Source organism: Glandiceps talaboti, chromosome 18, assembly GCF_964340395.1.
Source record: "Glandiceps talaboti chromosome 18, keGlaTala1.1, whole genome shotgun sequence".
In the NCBI taxonomy this organism is placed as follows: domain Eukaryota; kingdom Metazoa; phylum Hemichordata; class Enteropneusta; family Spengelidae; genus Glandiceps; species Glandiceps talaboti.
In genome coordinates this window covers 4019568-4045504 of record NC_135566.1, presented here as the reverse complement: position 1 = coordinate 4045504, position 25937 = coordinate 4019568, and the positions used below count along the sequence as shown (strand labels likewise).

General features: G+C 34.6%; 1 protein-coding gene across 3 annotated transcripts in view; it reads right to left on the bottom strand.

The window, feature by feature from the left end:
- Nucleotides 1–25937, bottom strand: part of LOC144449068 (dynein axonemal heavy chain 10-like) — a 57408-nt gene that overhangs the window by 26521 nt on the left and 4950 nt on the right. For 2 of the 3 annotated variants that reach the window (XM_078139482.1, XM_078139483.1), the window contains exons 8-40: nt 25173–25421; nt 24302–24478; nt 23844–24066; nt 23306–23359; nt 21781–21902; nt 21428–21514; nt 21098–21211; nt 19130–19270; nt 18394–18582; nt 17587–17747; nt 16592–16913; nt 16112–16276; nt 14658–14933; nt 14069–14171; nt 13319–13497; nt 12606–12817; nt 11353–11509; nt 10711–10944; nt 10183–10305; nt 9782–10015; nt 9000–9226; nt 8038–8206; nt 7423–7523; nt 6822–7005; nt 6178–6312; nt 5739–5891; nt 4996–5184; nt 4323–4469; nt 3689–3880; nt 3118–3236; nt 2141–2435; nt 1373–1630; nt 363–848 (exon numbers count right to left, since the gene is read on the bottom strand). In XM_078139482.1, coding sequence (XP_077995608.1) covers nt 363–848; nt 1373–1630; nt 2141–2435; nt 3118–3236; nt 3689–3880; nt 4323–4469; nt 4996–5184; nt 5739–5891; nt 6178–6312; nt 6822–7005; nt 7423–7523; nt 8038–8206; nt 9000–9226; nt 9782–10015; nt 10183–10305; nt 10711–10944; nt 11353–11509; nt 12606–12817; nt 13319–13497; nt 14069–14171; nt 14658–14933; nt 16112–16276; nt 16592–16913; nt 17587–17747; nt 18394–18582; nt 19130–19270; nt 21098–21211; nt 21428–21514; nt 21781–21902; nt 23306–23359; nt 23844–24066; nt 24302–24478; nt 25173–25421 — 6177 coding nt within the window. The remainder of the gene's footprint in view (nt 1–362; nt 849–1372; nt 1631–2140; nt 2436–3117; nt 3237–3688; nt 3881–4322; nt 4470–4995; nt 5185–5738; nt 5892–6177; nt 6313–6821; nt 7006–7422; nt 7524–8037; nt 8207–8999; nt 9227–9781; nt 10016–10182; nt 10306–10710; nt 10945–11352; nt 11510–12605; nt 12818–13318; nt 13498–14068; nt 14172–14657; nt 14934–16111; nt 16277–16591; nt 16914–17586; nt 17748–18393; nt 18583–19129; nt 19271–21097; nt 21212–21427; nt 21515–21780; nt 21903–23305; nt 23360–23843; nt 24067–24301; nt 24479–25172; nt 25422–25937) is intronic. The other variant, XM_078139484.1, reaches the window with a different exon arrangement.

Sequence of the window (25937 nt, the reverse complement as noted above, 5' to 3'; positions counted from 1 at the left end):
ATGGAGTGGTGTGGTAAATTCATAAAACAATCCTATACAATCGACCCAATGATAAAATGGGACCTGGTTGAGCAGATCATAGTCTGTAAGGTACATAGTGATGGCATGTCTTCACACATTGGTCAAGATAGAAATAAAAAAGGTGAATGTATAAAACATAACACTTGTGAAATAATGGCAGATATTTTTCCATTCTCACACTCAGGCAATATGTTCCATTAAAATATACATTGATAAACAAGTAATAAATGTGAAAGGGTCATATTACATGTGTAAAAATCAACATGTGTAAATTCTCTAACCAACTTTTATTTTCCTTTCCTACAATCTATCATGTAAGGTATGAATACAACATGACTTACATGAGACTCCTGGTCCATTTTCCTAAGGAAGTCCAGGATAGTAGCCGTCTTTGACGTACCCGTATCACCAACAAACAGTACGGGTCTCCTGATTCTCATCTGTTGTTCTAGTAACCATGTATTTCTAACAGTGTCCACAGTAGGAACCAAGATTTCATTGAACTTTTTCTCCGCATCATGAGTGTACTTAGGTACCAGTGACACCCATTGTTTCCACTTTGAAACCTCTGGATCAAAGTAATACTCATATAAAGTGGGTTGATTGCTGGGTATTTCTCCTGGTCCTGCCAGGTCTTTCTCATCATCTTGCTTGGCAGACATGGAAGCCAAATATTTGACAAAACCATCAAACTTGATACGGCCATCTTCTAGGAGACCTGCTCCAACTGACCAGTAGAGGGCTTGGAGGAAGAAGCATTCCAGTTCATCAGGTTCTCCCATATCTCTTGTCAGTAGTGAATCTAACATGTAACATAGTTGAGTTACCTGAAAGTAACAAAGATTATACTTAACTAATGAGCTCTGAAGGTAGGTCAGTGAGGAGATATGACAGAAATGTGCAATACGTGAGTGCTAGTGTGGTGTACCTGGAGTATTTGCATGAATGTTTGCAGTGTTCTCTTCAGCTACACTTTTATGGTGAAAGTGACTGAAAGTGCAGCAGAAAACACTCCAAGCATGAGTGCAAACACCTACTGGTATTAAAGCAGTCATACTGGCAGTCAAGCATCAGTAGGTTCAATATAATGTTTATCTGAAAGAGTAATTTTGTCAAAGCAATACCACTATGCATTCACTTAGTTTTGTTCACAGGGAATGCTTGCATGCTCATTTATATACATATGTACAATAACACTGCAATGTGAATACCATTAGAATGCATGTGTGTCAATGAAAGTTATCACTGGTACATTTGTAATAATTGTTTAAATTACTAGTATCTGACATAATACTTACAGAGGTAACCTTTTAGCAATTATGGTATATTAAATGTTTGATTTAGAACTTACCAGATTGAGATTGGTCAGGGGGATAATAGTCTTCATCTTCTGACCTTGCCTTCCATCTACAATACCCTCTATAATCATATCAATACAAGGTGGTACGTATTTGTCAAACAGACGTTTTAAATCTGTTTGTTCTTCTTTGTTCTGTCTAGCATTCACCCATTTCTCCCAGTAGGGTAGGTAACCCAAGTTCTTAGGGTCAACATACACCATACCACATCTGGACACTGTAGCTGGTGATGCATATTGGAGATCACCAACCTGGTTTGATAATGAGAAAAAAAATGTCATGGTGATGTAAGCACAATTTGAAAAATGTTATGACTTTAAAACTAGCAACCATTAAAGGGACACAGTCTGTAACTTTGTGGTATTCAATCACTTTAGTTTCATGTTGAAAAAAAATATGTTTATCTCAACTACTTGTCAATGAATATGATGAATAATATTCAGTTATATGTAAAGCTCTCAGCAGGAATTCATCCGTTAAAAAAATGACATTGTGATGTAATTTTTTGGTTACCAAAAAATATGAAAAACACCAATTTCAGTTTTGAAACCTCTTTCTTTACAACTAACCGCTAACACACTGTATTGACTCACATTTACTTCTACACAAATTTCAGGCTAAGGCTAAGAGTGCATAGCATATTTTAAAACTTGTCAAATGACTCCAGTTGAAAATCTGGTTTCAGTTACAGACTGTGTACCACTTTATAAATTCAGTATTTTTAGTTTTTTGGCTCAATGATATGACAACGATAGACTTACCTCAAAGAGCAATGCACAATGTTTTTGTAGACGGATACGTTCACCATTAGCTAGTGTTAATAGTTTGTTGTCGTCCATGACAGAGTTCATGTTTTCTACCCACAATGCATCTACATCTCCATCAAACAGGATGTACTTCCTCTCATTTTTATCAGTTGGTCTGTTGATGTCTCGGAAAATATTAGACAGCAGACCATCCGTCCAATCACGGGTGTTTGGATCTAGTATACCGTACAGTTCTATGACAGACATGGCCTTAGGATTCAGGATAAACAACTTGGTGGTGAGTCCAAGCCTGTAAGAAACAAGACACAAGTTATTTATAATCTATTGCTTAGATATATACTTTTTGATTTGAAGTTGTATTTTGTGGTTTAATATTAATATTAAGAAAGCAAAGTTTCAAACACTCTGCTGCACTCCTCGCCCAAATAATAAGTATGTCATTGAGTATTGAGTGAATATGTTAGTGACACCTTACATTTGACCAGATTTCCACTTCGGTTACCAAGATTCTATAAAAGCCTATTTAAGTGAAAATATAGTAATATTATATTCATCACAGTTCACTACACCCAGCTCATGCCACACAACAGAAAATGTATACATTACAAATACATAATATTACCTTTCTCTCACACACACCAAAAACAAGGACATTCATAAAAGGTAAGAAAGCCATGTATATCTATTATTCTGATTTTTATGTTACAGGCTAGGGTTTCAATCCCAGGGTCTCGATTAATGTTATCTTAAGTGGAACCACAAAGATAACCATAAGACCAGTCTTTTAATCTGGACAAACTATTTCCAGATTTCCAGACAACTGCTTTCCCTCACCTAAATTTTAATTCTAATACAAACTTATCTATAGCATAAAACTATCAGTCTTTAGACTATATGATACAACAAGAGTATACATGTCAATGTACTCTCTAAAGTTTATTTTTTGTCATAGACATGGGATGAGTACCTACCTTGTTTGTGCTTGGCATAAAGTATTGATAACCACTGACTTTCCACCACCAGTAGGACCCACTACCATAGTGGTATGTCTGGTCAACATGGTCTCATACAACTGCACAACTTTGTCAACCTTCAAGGAACAAACAGGAACAGATCACATTTTATTTTTATTCCCATTACAGCCTCTCCAGTGATGCAGAGTAACAACGAAAAAGAATTGTACACTAGCAAGTAATACAATTCTGAAAAGCATTGATATTGGACAAATAAGAAACTTACTAACACAATACTTAGCAATAACAGAAATAAAATTTTGAGAAAGTGGTTGAGCATTTTGCTTGGATTCTTTATGAATTTTTTATTCATGCGATACAAATATTTTCATTCCTGCAAGTAATGAACTTCTCCAAGTCTTACCAAAATTTCAGTGTTTATATTCATAAATTTTACCTGTTGCTACACACATTTGAAAATAATTTCCATTTTTTCATAGTCCTGCATTTTGAATGTTTGTAGGTGATATTGACATTTGCCAAAAATGCACCATAAAAAAACAAAAGGGGAAACTAAGTAAAAACTGACCTGTTGTGGCAGCATGAGATAACTATTGTCTACCAGCACTTGTTCAACAGCATCGTTGAAGTTAGGATAGCGTACACGTGGTACATCCAGACCAGGGAACAGATCAGCGATGAGACCCAAGAAGAGTGGTACATCTTCAAAGACAAACTTGGGTTGATTCATATCACGAAGAGCTCTCATCAACACAACATCCTGGAATACATGACAAAGATATTCAATTAGTTTTTATGACAGTTAGAAAACTTAGAAGTTTTGGAAGAAAGTTGTTATTGTTTGATGTGATACGTCCATGGACTATGGCATTCAATGAGAAATGTAATATACATACCTAAGCATGATAAGTTTCAAGTAATACCAAAACACATTGACTTTTGTTTTGTTTAAATCTTTAATCTTTCTCAGAGTCAGGTACGATATATAACTTGGCAAATCAATATTGTATTAGTTAAAGCTTGTGAATATAAAATATAATGGGATCTAAATTATGAGAACTTGATTCCTGTGAGAAATACCAGAACACCAAAATTTGACAACTAACGATTTCCAATACAAACTGAAATAAGCTCAGTTTTGCTGACCCTTAGGACTATGAGAAGTTTTGAGCTGTAAAATGTTGGACATTATGACTACAAACCTCTGGCAGTTCAGAAGCACCTCTCTTGAGTTCACCAGCCATGACAAGTACAGATTTGAGAGCACGTAAACCAAAATCATAATGATGTTGTTTGGAAAGCTGCTCTTTTGCTAGCTTGTACAGTACTGTCATCTTCTTGGCTAACACCTGTGGAACAAAGGGTATTTGATTAAATGTGTCAATAGTGGAAGACTACTTCTTCTGAAACATGAATAATAAACGAAACCCCACCATACACAACCCCTTACCATACACAACCCCTTGCCATACACAACCCCCTGCCATAGAAATATACATTTTCATGTTTTTTGTACATTTCAATCACCCTCTCAGCTTATACTTATGACCAACTACTCTTCAACACGTGGTAACGTAAATAATCATTAAAAATGTATATCACGTGAGGTGTTGCATATTTTTTGATCCTGTTTACCACATTAGTTGACCTGGTGATAATCATTCATAAGGCAAAAAGCTTGTCAGAATATGTTATCTTCATAATAGATTGTTGAGTTTTGTTCGGAATATCCAGTTTCTTCATAGAAAACTTCATGTTTGTTCTGCGATATGTATACATTCTGTGTCCAATACTTCTCAACCTTTCACTCAAAGTAAAGTTGAATAATGACTTACATATAGTATAAGTAACAGGTGAAGAGGCTATAATACTGACCTTTGCCATGAGAAAACCTTCTGAAAACAACATGATTTCACAGATCTGTTGTAAATCAGGCACAATTACCACCACTGGTCTGAAGAGAGCTTTAACACTCTCTGGTAGTTCAGTACGACCAGCATAACCTGGATTCATGGTGATAAAGATACCCATACGATCATCCATGGCAATCTCACTTCCTTCAAACTGTAGATAAAAATATCATAAGCTGTCAGCATAATATATTTAATATTAGATATGTTTCTCTCTCAAATTTAAATTCAGTCACTTTTCAAACACTTAACTATAATGGCTTTCTATGCAGTCCCACGTTACAGTTCTACACTGTATTGTACTTCTATGTACTTGGTATGCACACTTCTACTCAGAGAGTCAAAACATTTCTTGGAAACAAAATCCCACATTTTCGTGTCTCGTCAGCATCATCAGGGGTGTACTACAATGGGATATTTGGCACATGTCTCAGAAGAGATTGTCTTGTTGTTGTAGTTGCACTATACTATTATTACATTGTACTATATATACGACACCACATTGCGCTACATTGCACTGTATACTACAACATACCATACTGCAGTGCACTGCAATGCAATGCACTACATACTCCACAACAAAGCGTAATCCAGTATATACAACAGAAACTGATTAACACTACAATTCACAGTAAGCCAAATGTGATGTGTTAAGATTATATTGACAATCACTCAATTAGCGGTAACAGAATGAATTTAATACAGTACCTGGAATTTTTTCAGGTGATGAATGAGAGCATTCCTGATGGTTTGGATTTGTGATGAGATGACAGACAAGACAGAGACATCAATACGGTTGAATTCATCAAAACAACCCCATGCACCACACTGACATAGACCAGAGAAAATCTTGCCAATGGCCTAAAAAATACAAATAGTAAAAACAGAATTAGATATCATAGCAAACATCACCTTAGCTGTGACCACAAAAAGATTTCTACATATCTAGTTTGTATACAACAATATCAAAACATAGAATATTTTTCAACATTCACAAATTTTCATTTCACAAACTAAATATGAGTTGTGATGACCAAATGCATCAATCAAAGTATGTTTATGTCTTGGCAAAAAAATAAAATAAAAATAAAATAAATTTGTGTAATCTGGTAGCTCAAGGTTAAAGGTCACTGCAGGGGGTGCTTACCTTGTAATCCATACCCTCACCACAGTTGGTAACAACACACAGTAGACCTAATGCTTTGGCTAAATCTTTGGTAGTTTCTGTTTTCCCTGTACCAGCAGGTCCAGCAGGTGCACCACCAAGTTGCATAGACAATGCCTGTAATCATCAATATGATAGGAATCAAAGATGATGTCATAATTTTAAAAACATGATGTAATGAGTGACACACTGCAGATAAATACTAATTAGTGTATTGTTGTGCTTAAGTCTACAATTTGAGATAAAACTGTATGCAAGATGTCAAACCTACGACAGCATACATCTGTCAATAGACTTGGTGGAACTAACATTTTTATGAACAAATATATATGAACAAAAACTATTATCTATGAAATTCCCATTATCTATATGTCAGAAAGTTTTTATACTCAATACATTATGGCATGATTGAATATTATATTTCTACATAAGTAACAAACTTGCAGTTATGTTTCACAAATACAATGAACTTGATTCATAACGGATTAAGAGACTAAGTCTGTGGTGAAGCCAAGTTCAATGTTCAGTCCAGTCAGCTTGATTAATTTGATTGTACAGAATATTTGAAGACACAGCACCTATCATACCTTAAAGTGTTATTATCATAGTTGAAAGACAATACTTACTTGTGTAAGTGTTAGATAGATTCTGTCAGTGAGTGGTGTGATGACCAGTCTTCCATTCAAACCCATGTATTCATAACCGTAACCAAATGTACCGGTACACTGCCTCACGTTTAACTCATCCGGCTCTTTATCCCAGTAGAATCTCAACTGACTTTCCCATTCAAATTCCCTGGCATCCATGATACTGTAAGGAAACAACAGGAAGGACTGGCGTTATTTTATACAGCAAAAACAAATGAGTATATGTATCTATGTATGTATATGTATATGTATATGTATATATATATATATGTATATGTATATGTATATGTATATGTATATGTATATGTATATGTATATTATGTATAATGTATAATGTATATGTATATGTATAATATGTATGTGTATGCGTATACATGTGTATGTGTACGTATATTATGTATAATGTATATGTATATTATCAATTGCAACATGTACGAGAAATTGGTATACATTGTGTTCATGTACATGTAAACTGTTAATACATCTGATGAATATTCATGACTAAAGTAGCAAGAAAATGATCCCCAATTTAACATTTCATGAAAGCAGTCATGCCCATATTGATTGGATTGATATTTACCTGTCTCTTACAAAGCCATCTATGATGTCCCTTGCATGTACATCAATAATAAGTACAGTATTGAACTTGGCTCTGTCATTCTTAGAGAGTGGAGATCGGACCTAAAGAAACAAAGACCACATTATAGAAATGATTATCAAACATAATGTAAACACTCAACTGTTACATCTACACCAATAACCAATCTCATTCTTGTTTTATTTAATGAGGAGATTGTTATAGATGTCTCTGGAGCTTTGATTGCAGAACCCTGTATTCACAAAGTGTTATTTTTGCCATATGCCTAGATACATCCAGTGTATGTTAAAAATGTTGACTGCTGGAAATGAATAAAGTAAACATAAATGGGTATAAAGTCAGATAGGGGAGCATTTTAAGGTGGGATAAATGCTTAGCTGGGAGAGCTATTAAAGTTTACACAACTTAAAACTCAAGAATAATACCCCCAAATAGCCACATCTCCTAAAATAAACTTCATCCAACGACTTCTAACTTGCCCTTTTAAGTTAGAAACTATATTGCTGATAGGCTTGCCGGTATCTGAGCTCGGAATGTAGATAATTGATCTAGTTTGTCAAACTCATAACATTCAGTGATTTGTATACATAAACATACCTGTACTACCAGCTCATCTATCTGTTTGTGCATCTTCTTGGCGTAATTCTTCATAGCACCTTTGTCACCTTTCTTAAATTTACGGAAGACGTCTTCCACTTCCCATGTCCACCAGACTTGATTGCCAGCTAACACAATCATACCCTGATACAGGTTCATCCATTCAACCCTGTCAAAGGAAGAAGAATTCAAACAGTTATTACTTTAACAAACAAATCATACTGTTGGCAATCTCTGATAGACACAAACTAAAACTTTTGTTGTTGCATTGTGGTAGATTACAGTGCACAATTGGGGGATAGTGGGTGCCTTTGTCATGTGGATAGAATAACCCTGTATTCAAATAGGAAAAGGTTAAATACCTTGTGTGCCTTCTTATTAAAAACACTTTTTTTTGTAGGTCAAAATGATATAAAGTGTATTTTGTTCAGAGTCACTACATACACATAGTAAGGGATATGGTAACACCTAATTTTGATGTGTTATAAGAAATTCCTAACAGTGGCATGTCAAATTGGCTTAGCAGGCACTGGTTTGATTAGGGATAGGGATAGAGTTAGACTAAGACCCCTTATCAAAGATAATGCTGATTTGTACTATCCCCCCACAAATGACCACAATTGTAAACTTGCCTGCTACAGTCAACTTGATCAACAACATGTGTACACAGGCTGGGGAGCCAAGGTTGAGGTGAGATTTATTATATAAGACACCATGGACTTTAAACAAAATTGTTATTGCTCACTTTAAATTCTTCATTTTATAGGTGTGCCCTATTGTATCCACACATTTCATCAAATTTATGAATGCAAGTAGACAGCAATGATTTCATATTCATATTCATATTTATATTTATATTTATATTTATATTTATATTTATATTTATATTTATATTCATATTCATATTCATATTCATATTCATATATTCTGCTTCATGTCAAATATCATCTTTCAAAGCCTACCTCTGAGTAGTTTCACAATATTTAAAGATAGCCTCTTTGGTAATCAGTCTGTTTGTACGTCTCATTTCATTGAGTACATTGGTCATCCAATCTTCAACCCTGCCCTCAGCAGGTACTTTCTGTTTGAAGTCCATAACTTCACCTTCTGCAGAGATCATAGCGGCAGCATTCAACTCACTGGAACTACTGCTCTCTTCAAATCTCAGGGCTGCTATGTTGTCATACATCTAGAGAACACAAAACATTCTAGGTCAGAATATATTTCATTTTGACAAAGATTTTTTGTTGAAATACTGACAGCAGTCTAATGTATTGTTATGGTGCAATAACAACATGATTACTCACAACACTGATGTCATTTTTGACATATTTGCCCATCAGACTGCTCACTTCATTTCATAATGCTGAAAGTAAAGATCTCACAACTCTATCACATGTTTATATGCTTCATCCACGCTTTAATACCTTAATACTGTATTTGTGTAAGCCAATCTGTTTATTCATCTTGATCATATGTTCTTACACAGCAGCCAATCAGAACACACACCTCCATTATGGTATTCCTCAAGCTTTAGCCAATCAGATCACTCAGCTAGATCACATATGCTCTTACACATCATCCAATCAGCACTATACCATTGATCATATGTTCTTACTCATCAACCAACCAACCAACCAACCAACCAACCAGAACCAGAGCCTTGATTACGCATTGACATCAGCCAATCAGATCAGTCACATTGTTCACATGTTCATACACATCAACCAATCAGAAGACTCACCTTAATCATGTGTTCTTGTACACAGGTAGGGTCACTGCTACCAAGGATTGACAACAATTCATCATCTGAGATGAAGAAGAATCTTGGGAAGGCATTACGTTTGGAGTCTAGATAATCATTCAAACTCTTCTGGCATTTCTCTAGACCTGCACTTATGTTTTCAAGATCTTGTAGACGGTTTGGTTCATGAGTGGCGTCTTTGATTTTGGGGTTTTTATGTGTTTCTTGCATTATCTACAGATACAACAAAAACAAATAACTCACAGATGCAATACAGATGCAGTTAGGTTCAAGAAAGGGTTCTTGACACAAAGGTAAGAAAACGGTAAAAACGGTAAAAAATGGGTCTGTCAAGCACTATAACAAATCTATTGTGATATTTTCATAAATTTTTTTAGTACCTTTTTGAAAACTTTGTCAATGGTATCAAATTTCTTTGCTTCTTCAGGCAACTGAGATCTAATATCACCACCTATAAAGATACTCTCCAAATACATCCACTTTCGTTGTACCACCATCCAGATCTAATGTAGGGAAAACAAACAAAAATACTTACTTTAATATGAAATGTCACCAATTAAAAAAAATTCAGTTGGTTCATAGTTGTAACATAAATATTGTAGGTTTGAAACTTTGCATAAAGTAGTATGTTGCATGCAAGCAGAGATTAAACTGAGATGTTTTTCAATCTATGAACCCACCAATACAGCTACAGGAAACCTGTAAGTTATCACTGCATTTCAGCACAATTATGTTTCCTATCAAAATTAATCAGATTTTAATAAAAGTTTACAAATTGTATAATTGATACTTGTGAATAGATCATTTGAAAGACTCTGTACATATCTCTTTGAAAAGACAATGCAAGAAAAGCAGCTTTCTTTTGCAGGCATAGAGTATTTCTTTGAGTACATAAGTGATGCTCTCACCTCCAAAACTTCTGCAATGAGGGAAAGACTCTTTTCCCAATTTTGTACGTTTGTTAGGAAAGGTCCAATGAACCTAGAGGCTGACATGGATTGTAAATTCATGGCATTGTCGTCCAAAATCTGAAGAACTTCATCTACAGATCCAAGAATAAAACCCCTCTCTTGAGTTCCTTTCATGTACTTCTGAACTTGGAATTTCATGGCATCCCACGTGTCCTGTACTTCTTTGATACCCTGAATGATGGTAAACAATACAAAGATACAAACTATTTAACAATGCATTACAATAACATTTATTTACTCATTTGCTGAAAAGTTTTACATTCACACAAAAAATAAACCATTTTAAAAAGTCATAATCATATGTTCAAAGATTTGAACACATGGAATTTTATTCTTTATCTCTGATTTATTATGATAGTCAGTTAATTCAGTTTTTATATCAATTTCTGTACATGTTCTACTTGTAATCACATAAGTTTCTTAAAAAACCTAGGTACAATACTAGTAGTAATTCAGTGACATCACACTACGAGCATGTCTCATCATACCCCCCCCCCCCCCATCCCTCTTCCACCCTATGTATATACAACATATATGTCTCTCTGTGGCTATCCTTTTTTCCATCCTGCCCATTCTTACCTTTTCAATGCTCAACTCCTTAGATGCACTGGTCACAATGCCAGCAATGGTTTCAGCATAGTTGTGTAGTTCCATCTCAAAGAGTTTTTCCAGTGTCAGCGTCTCTGGATTCATGTCAAAGTCCTTGCCTGTCTTAGCCATCAGTTCCTTCCAATGACTGTTAAAAGAAACAAAACAAAACACATGAAGAAAACATTAGTCTAGAGTGAGTTTCAGAATTCTCATCAGAAATTGTAGAGTTATGGGTTTTACCCTATGATTTGACATTGTACCTATTAGTTGGGACTTTCGCCCTACAATTATATAGTTATGATTTCCAAATCTATATGCATCTAAAATTTAACTGAGATTCAGTCTATCACGATGCCATCCACTTCTATCCCAAATGTTTCGAGGAGGGGGCTCAGTCCTTTGAAATATTTGGGTTATAATGGTTTCATGATAATATTGTGTGCATCTCAATATACACAGCATGAAAAGGGAGCATTTACCAGAAGACTGTGCATGCATGTACGTGATAACAAACACTTATGATGGAAGCTTATCATTTGCAAGTTTAGCTTGTTTTTATAGATACTAGTACTACTGAATGCGGCAACACTGTGGACACAGTAGTATAGTAGTTGAGAGGAGTTTTACTTGCTGAACTACTGTAAACCAAGCTATCTACTCAATTATAATCCTTCTTTGTTCAGCAGTATAAGTGTTTTTACTGTTACCTCGATAGCAAAACAACAACTTTAACTTGTCAAATTAAGTGTGTTGATCATAAATGTACAGTAATGTTAATGTTATATACAGCCTTCTGGTGAATGAGCTCTTTCCATGCTATAGTTAGGCCTAAAAAAATTGTGTGGTTCCGATTACGCTCAATTTTAGAATAGATGGGGTAGGTAGATTTTGTTTTATATATGAGTGTCTAGTTCAGGTAGTTATGTTTTCTGTTGTTTTCCATATAGTCTCTGTGTTATTGGTTACTTCTCATCAGATGTACGGCCATTACAGATTGGAAGAACAGTTTTATATTGTCTTTTCAAATTGATGTCAGTTTCTGCATCCACTATTTCTCATGAGACTTCACAATTTTCATGATTCTATTATTTTTTCTAAAATACATAAAAAATAGTTTAGGGTTGACAGGGAAAAACTAGCTGGGGTTGAGTAAACTGGAACCAAACATTGTTTTAAGGCCTCAGTAAGCACTTCCCAAAAAACCAAGGCTTGAATAGATATTTTTAGCTGACAAAACTTACCGTTCTCTAAGTGCTTCATTTTTCAAGTCCAAAAGTAATGGCAGTGATTCTCTGAATTCTTTAAGTTTTCCTTCCAGGAAGTGTGCTGATGGTGTACTCTTGAATTCTCGTGGCAGTTTTTTTAGTTGTTTGATAAATCCTTCAATACCATCCTGTAGCTGGGTTACATTTAGATTGGCCCACAAAGTCTGAGCCCACTCTTCTCGGGCAGCCTGGAAAAAAACAAACAAATAAAGGAAATGTTTTAAAAGTTGTAATATCAGTTAGAAAGGTGGTTTTAATAACTTCTAAACTTTACTTTTAACTACAAACTATTAACATCATCTCATTTTAACTACTTGAAGTAGGATGATACAGGTTGCATTTCCGTTGGTGAAACACAACAACGCCCTCTAGCACACAAATACTTTTGTTTTCATTTCTGCCGTGGAGAATGCAATTAGGGAATTACTTTTTCACATAATATTCACTAAAAAGATACTTTAAAACAATCAATTCAATCATTTCACAAACATTTTTGAGATAAAATCTAAATTGAAATCTGTGATTTTTACAACTTATCCTTCATATTAGGATTTCTGTTCATTCCACAAATGCTACCTGAATGTTTCTTTGTGGGTAACATTTTGACAAAAACTATTTTTACCAGCTATTTCTGTCCATCAAACTACAATTATGTATCATAAAATTTACAATTATTTGATATAACTTACCGTTTGTGCTTTGTAGATACCATAGATCTGTTCCAAACCTTTCATTTCTTTCTGTACAGCCAATAAATCAGGATACATTGTAATAGGTAAATCAAACAGTTTTTCTGCATTGGCCAGTTCCTGTCTGTCCTTCTCATAACTTGCCAATTCTTTTTGATAAAGGGCCAGAAGCTCAAGACCTAAAATAAACGATATTAAAAGAACATTAATAGTGACACTAGGAGAACTTACAGATGGTAAATATACATGTGTACCACACAAAACAAGAAAGCAAGAAAGTTTTTCAAAAACACACTCCAACAGCTTTACACCCAGCTTTCTGCAAGCTTATTTTGCCCATTAATGAGTTTTCAAAAGCATCTATCCTGCTTGGAAAGAAAACATTTAAGTTTGGAAAGTTAAGGAATAGACAGTTAATAATATGAGTTTCCAATACTAATAATGCAGAAATTAAGCTAACTAAAGTAGACACAATCTTTTGTTGTTCAATGTGATATATTACATTACACACAAGTGGGTGAGGTGAGATAGTAGTGCCTTGGTTGTGCAAATATCACCTTGTAAACGGGGTTGAATGTACCACCAAGTGAGGAAACAACACCCTACAGTGAGTATAATTACATCAACAACGGTTGACTTATAGTGATTATAGTAGGTTTAGCTTGTGTTTGTGTTAGCCTCTGATAGATAGCTGACTTGCCATTATTGTATTTCAACTTAAAGATAAATGTTATATTCTGTAAATCTTACCTTTATCAAGGTCTCCACCACAAGCTCCAGGTCCTTCCATTTTAAACCTATCTTGAAAGCTGGATAATTCTGAACCAAATCCTGTAATTTGGTCTTGTGTGATCTACAAATAAAAGATTTCGCAAAAAATTGACATAAATAACTAGAAAAAGAACACATCAAGTTTTTCAGGAAACAAGGCCATTTGATGAGACTGGACTGTTTAAAATGGGGATCAAGTATGAAGGGATAAGGCTCAATGCATTTAAAGGCCCAGGTCAGATTAGGATTAAGTTTTAGAAATGAAAAATCATTGTTTAGCAGAGTTCTGGAAAAAGTGGGTCATGAACAAAAGAATGATCCTATGTAAACCTTGGTGCTCCACTGATGAAATAACTATTAGATTAGAAATGTTCTGGGATTGAAATACTGGCCTTTATTATTGATCAAAATGGTTCAAGTGGCTGACTTGTCATCTAAACATGTTAGATCAATCCCCTCTACTGCCATTTTCTGATTGGTATTTCAATAATATTTCAATAGCTAATGGGGTGGTTTATCATGTTTGTCAACATTCAATCTGAAAAAACAAACAAAAAAACCCTCATACCTCTGTAAATTTCTTCTTGACAACAATGAGGCTGGCATCCACGTGTTTTGACTCCAGGAATAAATCCTCCCATATCTGTCTAATTGTGTCACACAATGTTTTTTCCTCTTCTGTCACTTCAATGTCATACATTGCTAGCGTACGATATCTCTCTAGTATATCCACAAATCTCATCTCTACATTGAGTGACATGTCTTTGATGTCTGCTATCACCCTCAACACAAACTTCAGATCTTCTAGAGTGTCTGGAGATTTCTTGAGATCTTCAGAAAGTTGCTGAAATGTTGAAATGTATGGAGTAAGGCCCCATTTTACAGGATGTCACTTTCAAATGAAAATGCAACTATTGTGTTGCATTAACACCTACCACTTTCACAGAGATCACAACATACATGAAAATGCAATGATGTGTTGAATGTTGAAACCTTAGCAAAAATACCCTGTATATGTAGCTCAGAGACCTTGCTACACAAAACAACATATGTTGAGTACATATATAATAATTATGGTTACTGACAGCATAATCAACACCATGCACACAGCATACTAACAATCGTGTGTCTACAATATTGGGATATATACACATTCCAGACTGAGCTGAGAGGTAGCAACACATTCTGGTAAAACCAACCAAATATCAAACAACTACAAACAAAAATGCCATGAACTCTTTGCATTCCTGGTAGCAGCCTTACTAATTACTGGTTGAAAAAAACGCAGAAATAAGAAGTTTTTTGAAGAAACATGCATCAAGCTTAAAATGGAGATCTCTTTGGATAGTTATAACAAGCAGGATAGGGGGTCACACAGTGTACCACCTTGATTAATGCCTGAGTTTCGTCTACAGGGGGAAGTTTGTCTTTAAGATTACTCTCCAACTCCTTGTAGATTCACAGAATAAAGAATGATATACACAACTCAATGTGAACATGTTAGTTGACAATAACAGGCACTGTTAGTATAGTGATGTATATTCTATTTGCAAGGACATCAAACATGTTTACTTTCATAGGATTTTATATTCACTGAAGAGAGTTTCTTCTTTTTGCTGCAAATTCAGTTTGATTTTGGGATGTACAGAAGTATTGTTGAAAAATAACTTTTTGTTTTAGTGGCATTTTATTCTCCCAGAAGACAGACATCATTGTTTTAAATGAAAATTTTAAATAAATTGGTCCATGATATAATTATGAATGCTCACTTTGAAATTATTGAGTTTTTTCTGTCCTGAATGTCAGAAAAGTTATAGAAGTTGATTGTGAGTGAGCACCACTTTTGCAATAGCATGTAAACTATGTGCAATTTCAAAAATTTTCATGAGATACCAGTATGCATTTATTATTATTAAGCATAGCCTATATCTTTCTCATATAATTTCAGCTGTGTGAGGCTCTGAATGAAGAATTAATCTTGAAACGTCGGCTATGTTTCAACTATTTTTTTTTCTAACCTACCTCTAACTCTCCCTTCAAACCATACAGCTCCTCCTTGGCAGAGTCATTGAGAAGTTGTCCAAGTGATTCTACCCACTTCTTGGCATGATCTTGTACTGTCTTAGCCAGTGGCGACAGATGTAAACGAATGCATTCCTGATCTTTGATCATTGCTTGGTTGCCAACCTGGAAAACAGAAATGAGAGTCAGACAAGACAATCATTACTTTTGTTGTAAACTATCTAACATATACAATCAACTAATCATACTGCCACCTAGTGGTCAGCTGTAACTATGGAATGTGTCATCCTGAAGAAGATTGTCAACCATTCTGATGAGGATCGTTGACCAAGACAAAGTAATTGCCCTCACACCTGTGTAAAAGGCTGCTTATTAACAGCACTCCCAGTGGCCAAATTTTAAGATCTTTTGTCTTTCTAATAACCAAAGTATGGCGTATTGGTCTAGATTATTGCTTGAGACAACAACATTGGTACAAACCTCAATAGCAAGATTACTGTAGAACTGTAATTTCTCATCATAAGACACACAGGACGGTTTCTTCTGTGCAAACTTATCCAACATAATGGTCTTGTCTAGTTTCCATAATGGTCTGTATCTCTTCCACTTGTTGAGATATTTGGTCATTGTGGACAGGGTCTTTTGGATGTTACTGGAGTTATTGATAACTAAATCAACAACCACTGGATCAGCTGAGATGTCAGTAAAAAAGCTAAAGGTAACAGGCTCATCTTCTCCTTCTACATTCTGAGGTGGTGTTTCAATACATGTATTGTGCATCCATCTTATGAAATTCTTGGTGCTGTATATTGGGGAGACAACATATAAGAGAATGTAAGTATGACATTTTTTGTACACATTGCACTGGTAGATTTGTATACACCACTATCAAAACTTACACTTTTAACAAAATCTTGTTTGTACATACATGCTACACTAACAATAACAATAAAGATCAACATCACAAAATTTAGTGACGTGTATATCTATCCTACATCTGACATTTTTGCCAGGTTTGGTTGAAATTGAGTTGTGGGTGACTGGCTGTCCATGGATGAATGAATGTACAAACGGATGGATGGACATGAGTCATTTCTATAGTGCTCTCAGGGGTTAATAAAAACATTTTTTTTTCGGCAGATCTATTTTGCAAGTGCTCAAAGTGTTGACCATATGGATCAACCTTTTGTACTTCAACTCAGATCCCTTGGGAGCATACAATCCATGCTGCAATTACAAAGTGTAAGTGCACATGATTCAATTCTTCACATAACAATCTCTGTCCTACCAGTTACCCATATAAACAGCTATGTAAATTTGGGGAACAATATAATGCTTCATGTCTAGCCCTAGGGATTTAACCAATCAGAAATGCACCACAGCAAGGAGGTTGGTTGAACTGTGCAGATTACAAGCCAGTCACTCTAGATTAACTCTACTTTGTGAGTCTTTAGATTATCTCAATCTTCACCTACCCTTCAACACAATCTCGTACACACTGCATTGTCAGTTTATAAATTTCATTTGCTGCAGGAGAGAGAATGATTTCAGGTGCTGACAGCATAGCTTCTATCTGGAACATTGGTTTTTCAGATGTGATTGCTTCATTGAATGTAGACAAGTTTCTAGTGATCAGCTGTGAGAAAAGAAACAGTAAAAGACTACATCAACACTACACCATGAACACATGTATATGTAAGATATTGTTTTAAAAGAGTGTCATTTATACCAGATTTATGTTTTTGTAAAATACTACAGTATATAGCTAGTTGTGTGTGAATGAATTAAGCTCTTTGCACTATTCTTTAGGCTAAGTAAAAATCACAAAAAATGCATAATGTTAACATTTTTCATCTTTGCATCAACACTAACCCTTTAATAAAATTAATAACACTATCTAATCCATACGGCTATGTGGTCTTTCTCTTCAATTGTCCTAACTTTTTATTCAAATTTAAACAAAGATCCACTCACAGAACTGATAAAATTCACATGTATTATTGAAGACACAACAAAATATTACACATAAAAGCTGAGAGTTGTGTGTGTGATGCACTTTGACTAAAAATGTCTATCACATACAGTATATCATATATATGTTGTTTTTATTGTGATAATGTCAGAATGTATTAGCCATGTACAAGTTTCACAGTTACAGTGTATAATATAAACTGAATGATTTCAAAGTTTGGAGCAATAGTTCAATCAAGTTGAGGCTAGGACTACCCACTTAGTGACTGATCTTTCAGTGTACTGAGTCACTATAGTTGATGTGTCCTTACCTTTGTAAGTGATTCATACACCCTCCTTTCCCAGTAAGCATAGTATGATGCTAGTCTTGGGGATCTACCAGTATTGGTATGAACCACTAAACCTTCCATTTTAGTCAACAGAGGTCCAATGGCCCTGTACTTCCTTGCAAGTGTTTCAAATGTGTGTGCCCGCTCCTTCTCAATGTATTCAAAGAATTCCTGACAAAAAAATTAAAATGGATATTATTGAAATTGTGTTAAAATATGACAGACAATATGGTTTCCACTGCTGTTGACCAGTGTGTGTTCAATTAAGTTACTCCAAAACCAGAGTGACTATAGAGTTTCAAGCAGGCAACATGATGTTTTTTTGACCTCTCATACAATGTCTTTTGTTAAAAAATTACATAAAACAAAATAACAGACACTGATAGGACACAAGCTTACAAAATGATATATTTTATCTCACTGTGTACACAAATCAACTGTTGGATGAAAGAAGGAAGATTCAAACACAAAACTATTTATTTGCGTTCACAATGAGATAAAATGTAACATTTCATTTCAATGCTATCAGTGCCTATATTTTGTTTACATAATTCATAACAAAAATGTTGTTTGCGATGTAAAAACACTGTGCCGTCTGATTGAAACTCTATCGTCTTTCTTGTTTGGTAGTAAGCTATGTTGACTGTAGTCTTCAATATAATGAAATAAACACTGCTGCTATTCTTACAATTACAATCAGAACTGTCAGCTGTCTTACCTTTGCACTTGGTAGTGTATCAGCAAACCTGACTGGTGGTCCTCTGAATAAATCAGCATACTCCATAACTTTCAACCTCTGGTCTATGTCCTTGGCATTCTTCTGTATCTGATTGACTAATGACTCAAACTTGCCTAACGCCTAGTGAGGAGGAAAAGAAAGGAACATTTATACCAAATTACTGACTACTGAGTCAAACTTGCCTAACACTTGGTATAGAAAGAAAACTAAGGATTATACCAAACTTCTGTCAATCTGAACTCAAAACAACAGAGCACAGAATTCATTAACATACATGTTGACGGAAGGAAATATGACAACAGAGGAAATATTTTATGATTCTGTGAGCAAAATTGTGGTAAAGCAAATTTGTCTTGCAAATCTATGAAATGTATAATTTGAAGTGGTCAATATTATTGAATTCAAAGATCCCTATATATATATATATATATACAGTAAATAGTATCTTCATAATTTCACACCTCATTTTGTTTTTTTGGCGTTATATCAACTTGGTACAAGTAATGCCATACAGCTATGAGTTTGATAGTATCTCTATCAATGTCTCAAAGCACAGCAGTTTATTCTACATGTACATACCAATGGCATCAAGGATGATAAGAATCTATGTTTGATGATAAATAGATGTGTATGGAATAATAACAAATAAGTGAAACCAATGCAATGTACATCCAAATACTTACCATACTATACCAGTACTTTAGCAGGTATTTACAACTAAACTTACCAAGTGACCCCTTAGATTACTAATGGGGTTCAAGATGACTTATCTGTTGATCTCCTAGATCTACAACGGCCTCATGGAACTCGGTTGTATTGTTTTATTATAAGGGAGTGCTTATTTATCACTGAAGCTCATGAAACAAAATGTGTTTGTAGTCCAAAAGACAGAGGTCTACTATTTCTGTATTCTTATATGTGATGTTGTCTGGTACAAAATGGATCTTTGATTTTGTGCTACAAGATTGTGATTACTGTCAGTAAAGTACTGGAAATATTGAAGATACAGCTAATAATAAATGGATCTGAATATCCTTTAATAACACATTAAATAATAGAATCAATGTTACACATTGTCACAAGTTTCCTGGCTGTACTTTTTTAGAATGATTTACCATGGAAATCCTTGTTATATAAAACATTCATTTCATGAGCTCCCTGCAGTGATATCACTCTACAATCCCTTGAACTCAGAACCAATCAGATGCAACTTATTATAATAGATCAAAAATATTCTGCATTGAAGGCTGTGATTAGTGGAAATTTGCATAAGTATGTTAATGAGCTGTTAGACATATATATCCTAAGCTGTGAAATATTTTAAATTTCTGATGAAGAGCACAATTTCTTTGATGTTACCATCGTTCCTAGATGCAAAAAAATATGCCAAGACTATATTTCATTCACATTTTCGCTGAATAAAATCAATTTTGCACAAGAACTTTTTGATCATTTAATGGCTGGGGATCATTTTTTCTATTCCAGTTCAAAATAAATTGGTAATGTAAAATAAGTTTTCAAAAAATAAATTGTGTGGCAATTTTTTTAAGTTAGAAATTGCTTGGTTGTGTAGGGTCAACAAGCTGGTGTAGTACATGGTGAGGATTTGCCATTCCATACTTCAGACATCTCAGTGTTGTTTACAAATATTACAGTAGCACACATCAAAATTACAATTTTTCAAAGTGTATAAGGTTTGTGAAGAATTTCTCTTTTTCCTAAAAATATTTACATGATTACATCACTGTCCTATCTCAACAGAGTGTAAAACTGCCAACAGCACAGCATAAAGCAAGTAGAAATCAAAGTGCAAATCTCATTCATTGCACAGGTGCACTAGAGCAATGCCAGCCAATAGCATTGGCTGACAAGCACACTTCATATGCAGAAAACGTTATGAATCCTGTAAAAGTTGCACTGATTGGTTCAGTCTTGCTGTCAACAAACCTGTTCACATCTGCTGATGTAATCATTAATACCCAGTGAGTTCCAATTGAGGCGCTTGTAGCCAGGTTTCATGGTACGACGGAGTTCTCTTGTGTGCTCTTCTAACAACATAGTCTGCAGAGATAAATAAGAATGGTGAAGTTGTTATGTGTGTAAGAACACATGATTCAGTAGCATTTTAATACCATGCTATGTGTAAACAGGAAACTGTCCTAACCTACATTTGTGTATATAGTTAGAAGCTAGGAATAACTGATATAGTATGCCAACATGTAAACAGGTCTTTTGTCATCTTTATGCATTACTTGGTATTACTTTTTTTTCACCTACCTCTGCTGGGTTGAGAGATGCAATAGCATTGTGGTATCTGTTCAACATGTGTTTCAGACCATCGTTGTATTTGATGTATTTATCCTCCTGTTATGTATAACACAAATAAAAGGTATTAATTACTGAACAACATACTAAGAAGTTCAACAGAAAGTTCATCTGAACTTAGTATGTCTAGTACAACCTTAACCAATCACTTGTTATAACTAAGACGGTATGCTCTGTTCTTCCTTTTCTTTATCTTTTTTGGTTGAAAATCATAATTTTTTAAATTTATATTTATCCACTTTTGAACTTATTTTTTCATGACAATATTTCTATTGTATTGAAGATAAAACACACTTGAATATTACCTGTAATGCAACATTTCTTGCCAACTCAGGGATAGAGAAACCAAGTTGTTCCATGTACTTAGTTTCTGTTACAATTTCAGATAATTCTGGTGCAAAATCAACCACATATTTCACTTGTTGAGCTGGAGATATAAAAAGAAAACTAGGGTCAGAGTGATCAGAAGATGTAAAAATATGTCAACTATGATTCTAAATCTGTTGACAAGTTACACTGTCCAAGAACAATGTTGGATACGTTAGGACATAAAAAACAACAGTATTTGCTTTATAATGATTCACCACTGAGGGCAGTAGAAGCTCTGGATCAATTGATGTTTCTGTTACAAATGATAGTTGAATAATTTGATAAATGTAAGACATTCTACATTAGTAAACTCTCTCTCTCTGTTCGTTCACAGTTGTGTTCAAAATTTAAAAAACCAACACTCTCATGAAAGTAGCGATCTTTTGATGTGAAAGCAATACATATGCATTTGGTTTTGCCAGAGCTCCAAGCACTGTAGCCATTTGTGCTTGATGAGAACCTGAAAATGGAAATATGAAATTCAGCAAGCAAGCCTATCCAAATGCCAACATCATTGGCAGTCAAATATCCCAGACGCACATTATTATCATAGGTTTGATGTTATTCAGATATTCCCCATAGACATTACCTATGGTTTGCATAAACTATCAACACTGATCAATTTTTATAAACATGATAGAGCAAATCACTTGTACATGTACGTGGGTCTGTGTATGCAATTTATACAACTTATGTAGTGAATACTATTAGTATTCTAAAAGAACAAATCAACGAGGACACCAAGCCTTCTAGCATGTGGCCCAAACCATTTCATTCCATGTGAAAATATACAATAAATACTTCTACCGGACCCCTTTGCCTGGTCTCAATTTAGCAACTACAGAATGTGTTATTGGCCATTGATCCCTGGTAGAACACTAACCATTAACAAGGTGTATAAGTGTCTGGCCCAAAAGGCTGGATGGAATATTGACTAGAAACTTATCATTCTAATAGAGATATTCATGTACATAAATATTACATATGCAGGCCTCATTTTGCAACTACAGAAAGTGTTACTGGTCTCTTGGCCACCTAGTGAAATGGTGAACGCTAACCATAATCACGGAGTGAATATAATTGTCTGGCCCAAAAGGCTGGATGCATTATTTGACCAGAAACTCACATGTATGTATACAGATTAACAATAATTTATAATTAATGATAATCTAAGCTACATGCATATGTATCAAAGGTTATTGGCTGCTTACTAAAGAGATGTTAATTAATTTTGAGGTATTCTTTAAGTACATGTACCATTTTTGAGATTTCATCTACTACATGTCAGATTGTAAAATACAGTTTTTGTCATTGATAGTGCTCTGATAAATCTAGCTAATCTAATCTAATCTAATCTAATCTAATCTAATGTAAATGTATCATATCATGGCACCATCAATAAATGTACTTCACATTCTACTATTGGTGTTCTGTTCTACATGACACACATTAAAAGATTACCTTCCCCTGCTGGTTGTTGTTGTTGCGACTGTTGTTGCTGTTGTTGTTCATTTTCTAATGAAAAATACATGCAACATAGAGAGGTGACAGAGAGTGAAAATGAACAATTAAAAAGATACAACTAAACATAATGAAACCCAACACAGATAGAGAAACTAGGTGTGAAATTAACGCAAAAAAAGATGGTGTAATGGTATAGGTGAACATGCATGAAACATTTAAGGAAAGAGACTAAACACGAAGAAACATTACTGAACCAAATACTACGTTAAAACGTGGACAATTTTAACAGAAATACTCAGTGACAAAACAAACATATTCCACACCATTAAAATGAAGATAATGTTAAAACAGAACACAAACAGAAGTTGTTGACAAATTAAACACCACATATAGAAGAAAAGATTCTAATTAACAAACCGTGTCTCATTTACAAATATTTGTGGGGGTCAGGGGAAATGCACTGTGCATGTAAATACACAACAAATCAATCTACTTCCTTCTCTCTGCTTTTTTCATTTCATTTTTGAATTCTTACCAGGTTGCACACCAGCAATGCCTGCTCCATCTTCTCCCTCCTCCTGGTTGGCTATGTCGACAGCCACTTGAACTTGACTGACAGTACCCTGGGCTGGTTTAGCAAGTAGATTACGTTTAAGTAAACCTGCTAAGGTAGCTTCTACATACTCTCTCCACTCTTCATACTTCTTATCTTCATATTCTTTCATTTGCTTAGCAACATCCAGGTACTTTTTACGGGCCTGTATTTACAAAAAACAAAATATGTATGCTATGATTACCAGCACAGATTTTATCATAAGTTTGTGAGTATGTGGTAATTAAACATATATATACCAGTAGTACGTTTAAAAGATATGATATCTAAGCACACTGTGGTACATCATTGCATTCATATACATGACATGTAGTGAAATTGAAGAGCTCTGAGACATAACTAATGCAACGGTTTTTACTGTTTGTGGTACATGTACTTACTTGTTTGCCCATATCACTTGTGACCATTTCATCCACAGCTTGGAATCTAATAATAGTATGTTTGATTCTGAAGAATAGTGATCTCTCCCAAGCAATTGCTCCTGCTATATCAGGTTGATTCTTTGACAATGGTGGATTGTCCATACCTTGTTTGAACAGTGAGTTGACTGTATCAACCTATCAAAATATCAGAATAAAGGAAAAGTAGTAAATTAGGGATTCAAGGAGATCAACCAAGTGATGTATCTCTAGATACAACCCAGAGATACAACCCAAAGGAAATAAATTAGTCAAGACAAAATGTCCTTGGTACAAAGAAGTTGGTAAAAGAGATGCCATTTGAGATTAACTCTTCATTCAGCACCAAAGTTCTCACCACACTTTTGAAAATGTGTGGGAAAGTACTAGTAAAATAGTAGTACATTGAATATATTGTAAATTTAAATGAACCTTTGCACATGTGCTGCAAAATAATGACTAAGTGAAAACACTGATTCTAATTCAATTGTTTGCTCTATACACTGACTAGCAGTAGCAGCACTACATATACTTTATACTTGAATGATTTTCACTGCAAAATTCAAAGATTCAAGAATTTTGACATTGATACATGTATTACTAAATGGCTTACATGTAGGTTCACAGTTGACTTATATACACAAGTACTTAATTTTATGTTTTGAGAGTAATACATTAATATAAAAGTACATATCATAAGCTATACCAATTTAAAATCCTACGTTTGTCCTTCTTCATATTTCCTCATTAGATTATATATCACTTGATACAAGTGTCTACAATACTATTGACATATCATGTTTCTTACTCTGTGAAGTATTTTGACTTTTCCTTTGACTGTAACATTACCTACCTCTTTACCATACTGTAGTAGGATATCATTGAATTTCCTCATCATCTGAGAGTTGATAGCTTCTCTGGATCTAATGTGCTTGAATTTCAACAACATATCAAAAGCACCCTCAGCAGATCTAAGCGTCTTGAAAGATTCATCTATAAAGTGTTTGGCTTCCCCTTCAATGGCTATAACCTCTTTATCAAACCACTCCATCACATTCCTCCATTGGTGGACGTGTTTCAGAGCAAATGGGTCGAAGTTCACCTGAAGTGGAACATAACCAGTAAATAACAGAGTAACATTTTGAAAAATATTTTGAAAAACTTTTGTATCAAGAAATTTCATTTAATTTTCTTATAATTGAGAAATTCTGCTAAGACAGAGTGATTAACAATTCAGGGGGTTTGTTCAGTTGACTGAAAATAGCGCCGAGAAAAATGTATGAAAAAATTCTCTTGCCAAAGTTTCTAAAGTGTACTGACAAAGTGGAGTGCTGTGACTTGTCATTATTTGAATACTTTGCTAAAGTGCAGATGGTGTTTCTCTTAGATCTATCACTATACACTTAGTATAAATTGTGAGCATAGTGGCATCTCAATAAGGAACTTGGAAAGTAAAAAAAAAGTCTTCAACAGATTAAAATGGGCTTCTCATGAAAATTAGACCTGAAGGAAACAATATGTTTACTCTCTTTCACATCTAGTTTGTTGTGTGCAGGCCCAATAATACAATAGGGTTGTACAAAAGTACGAATTAAAGGTGTTTCTTTTATTTGAATCT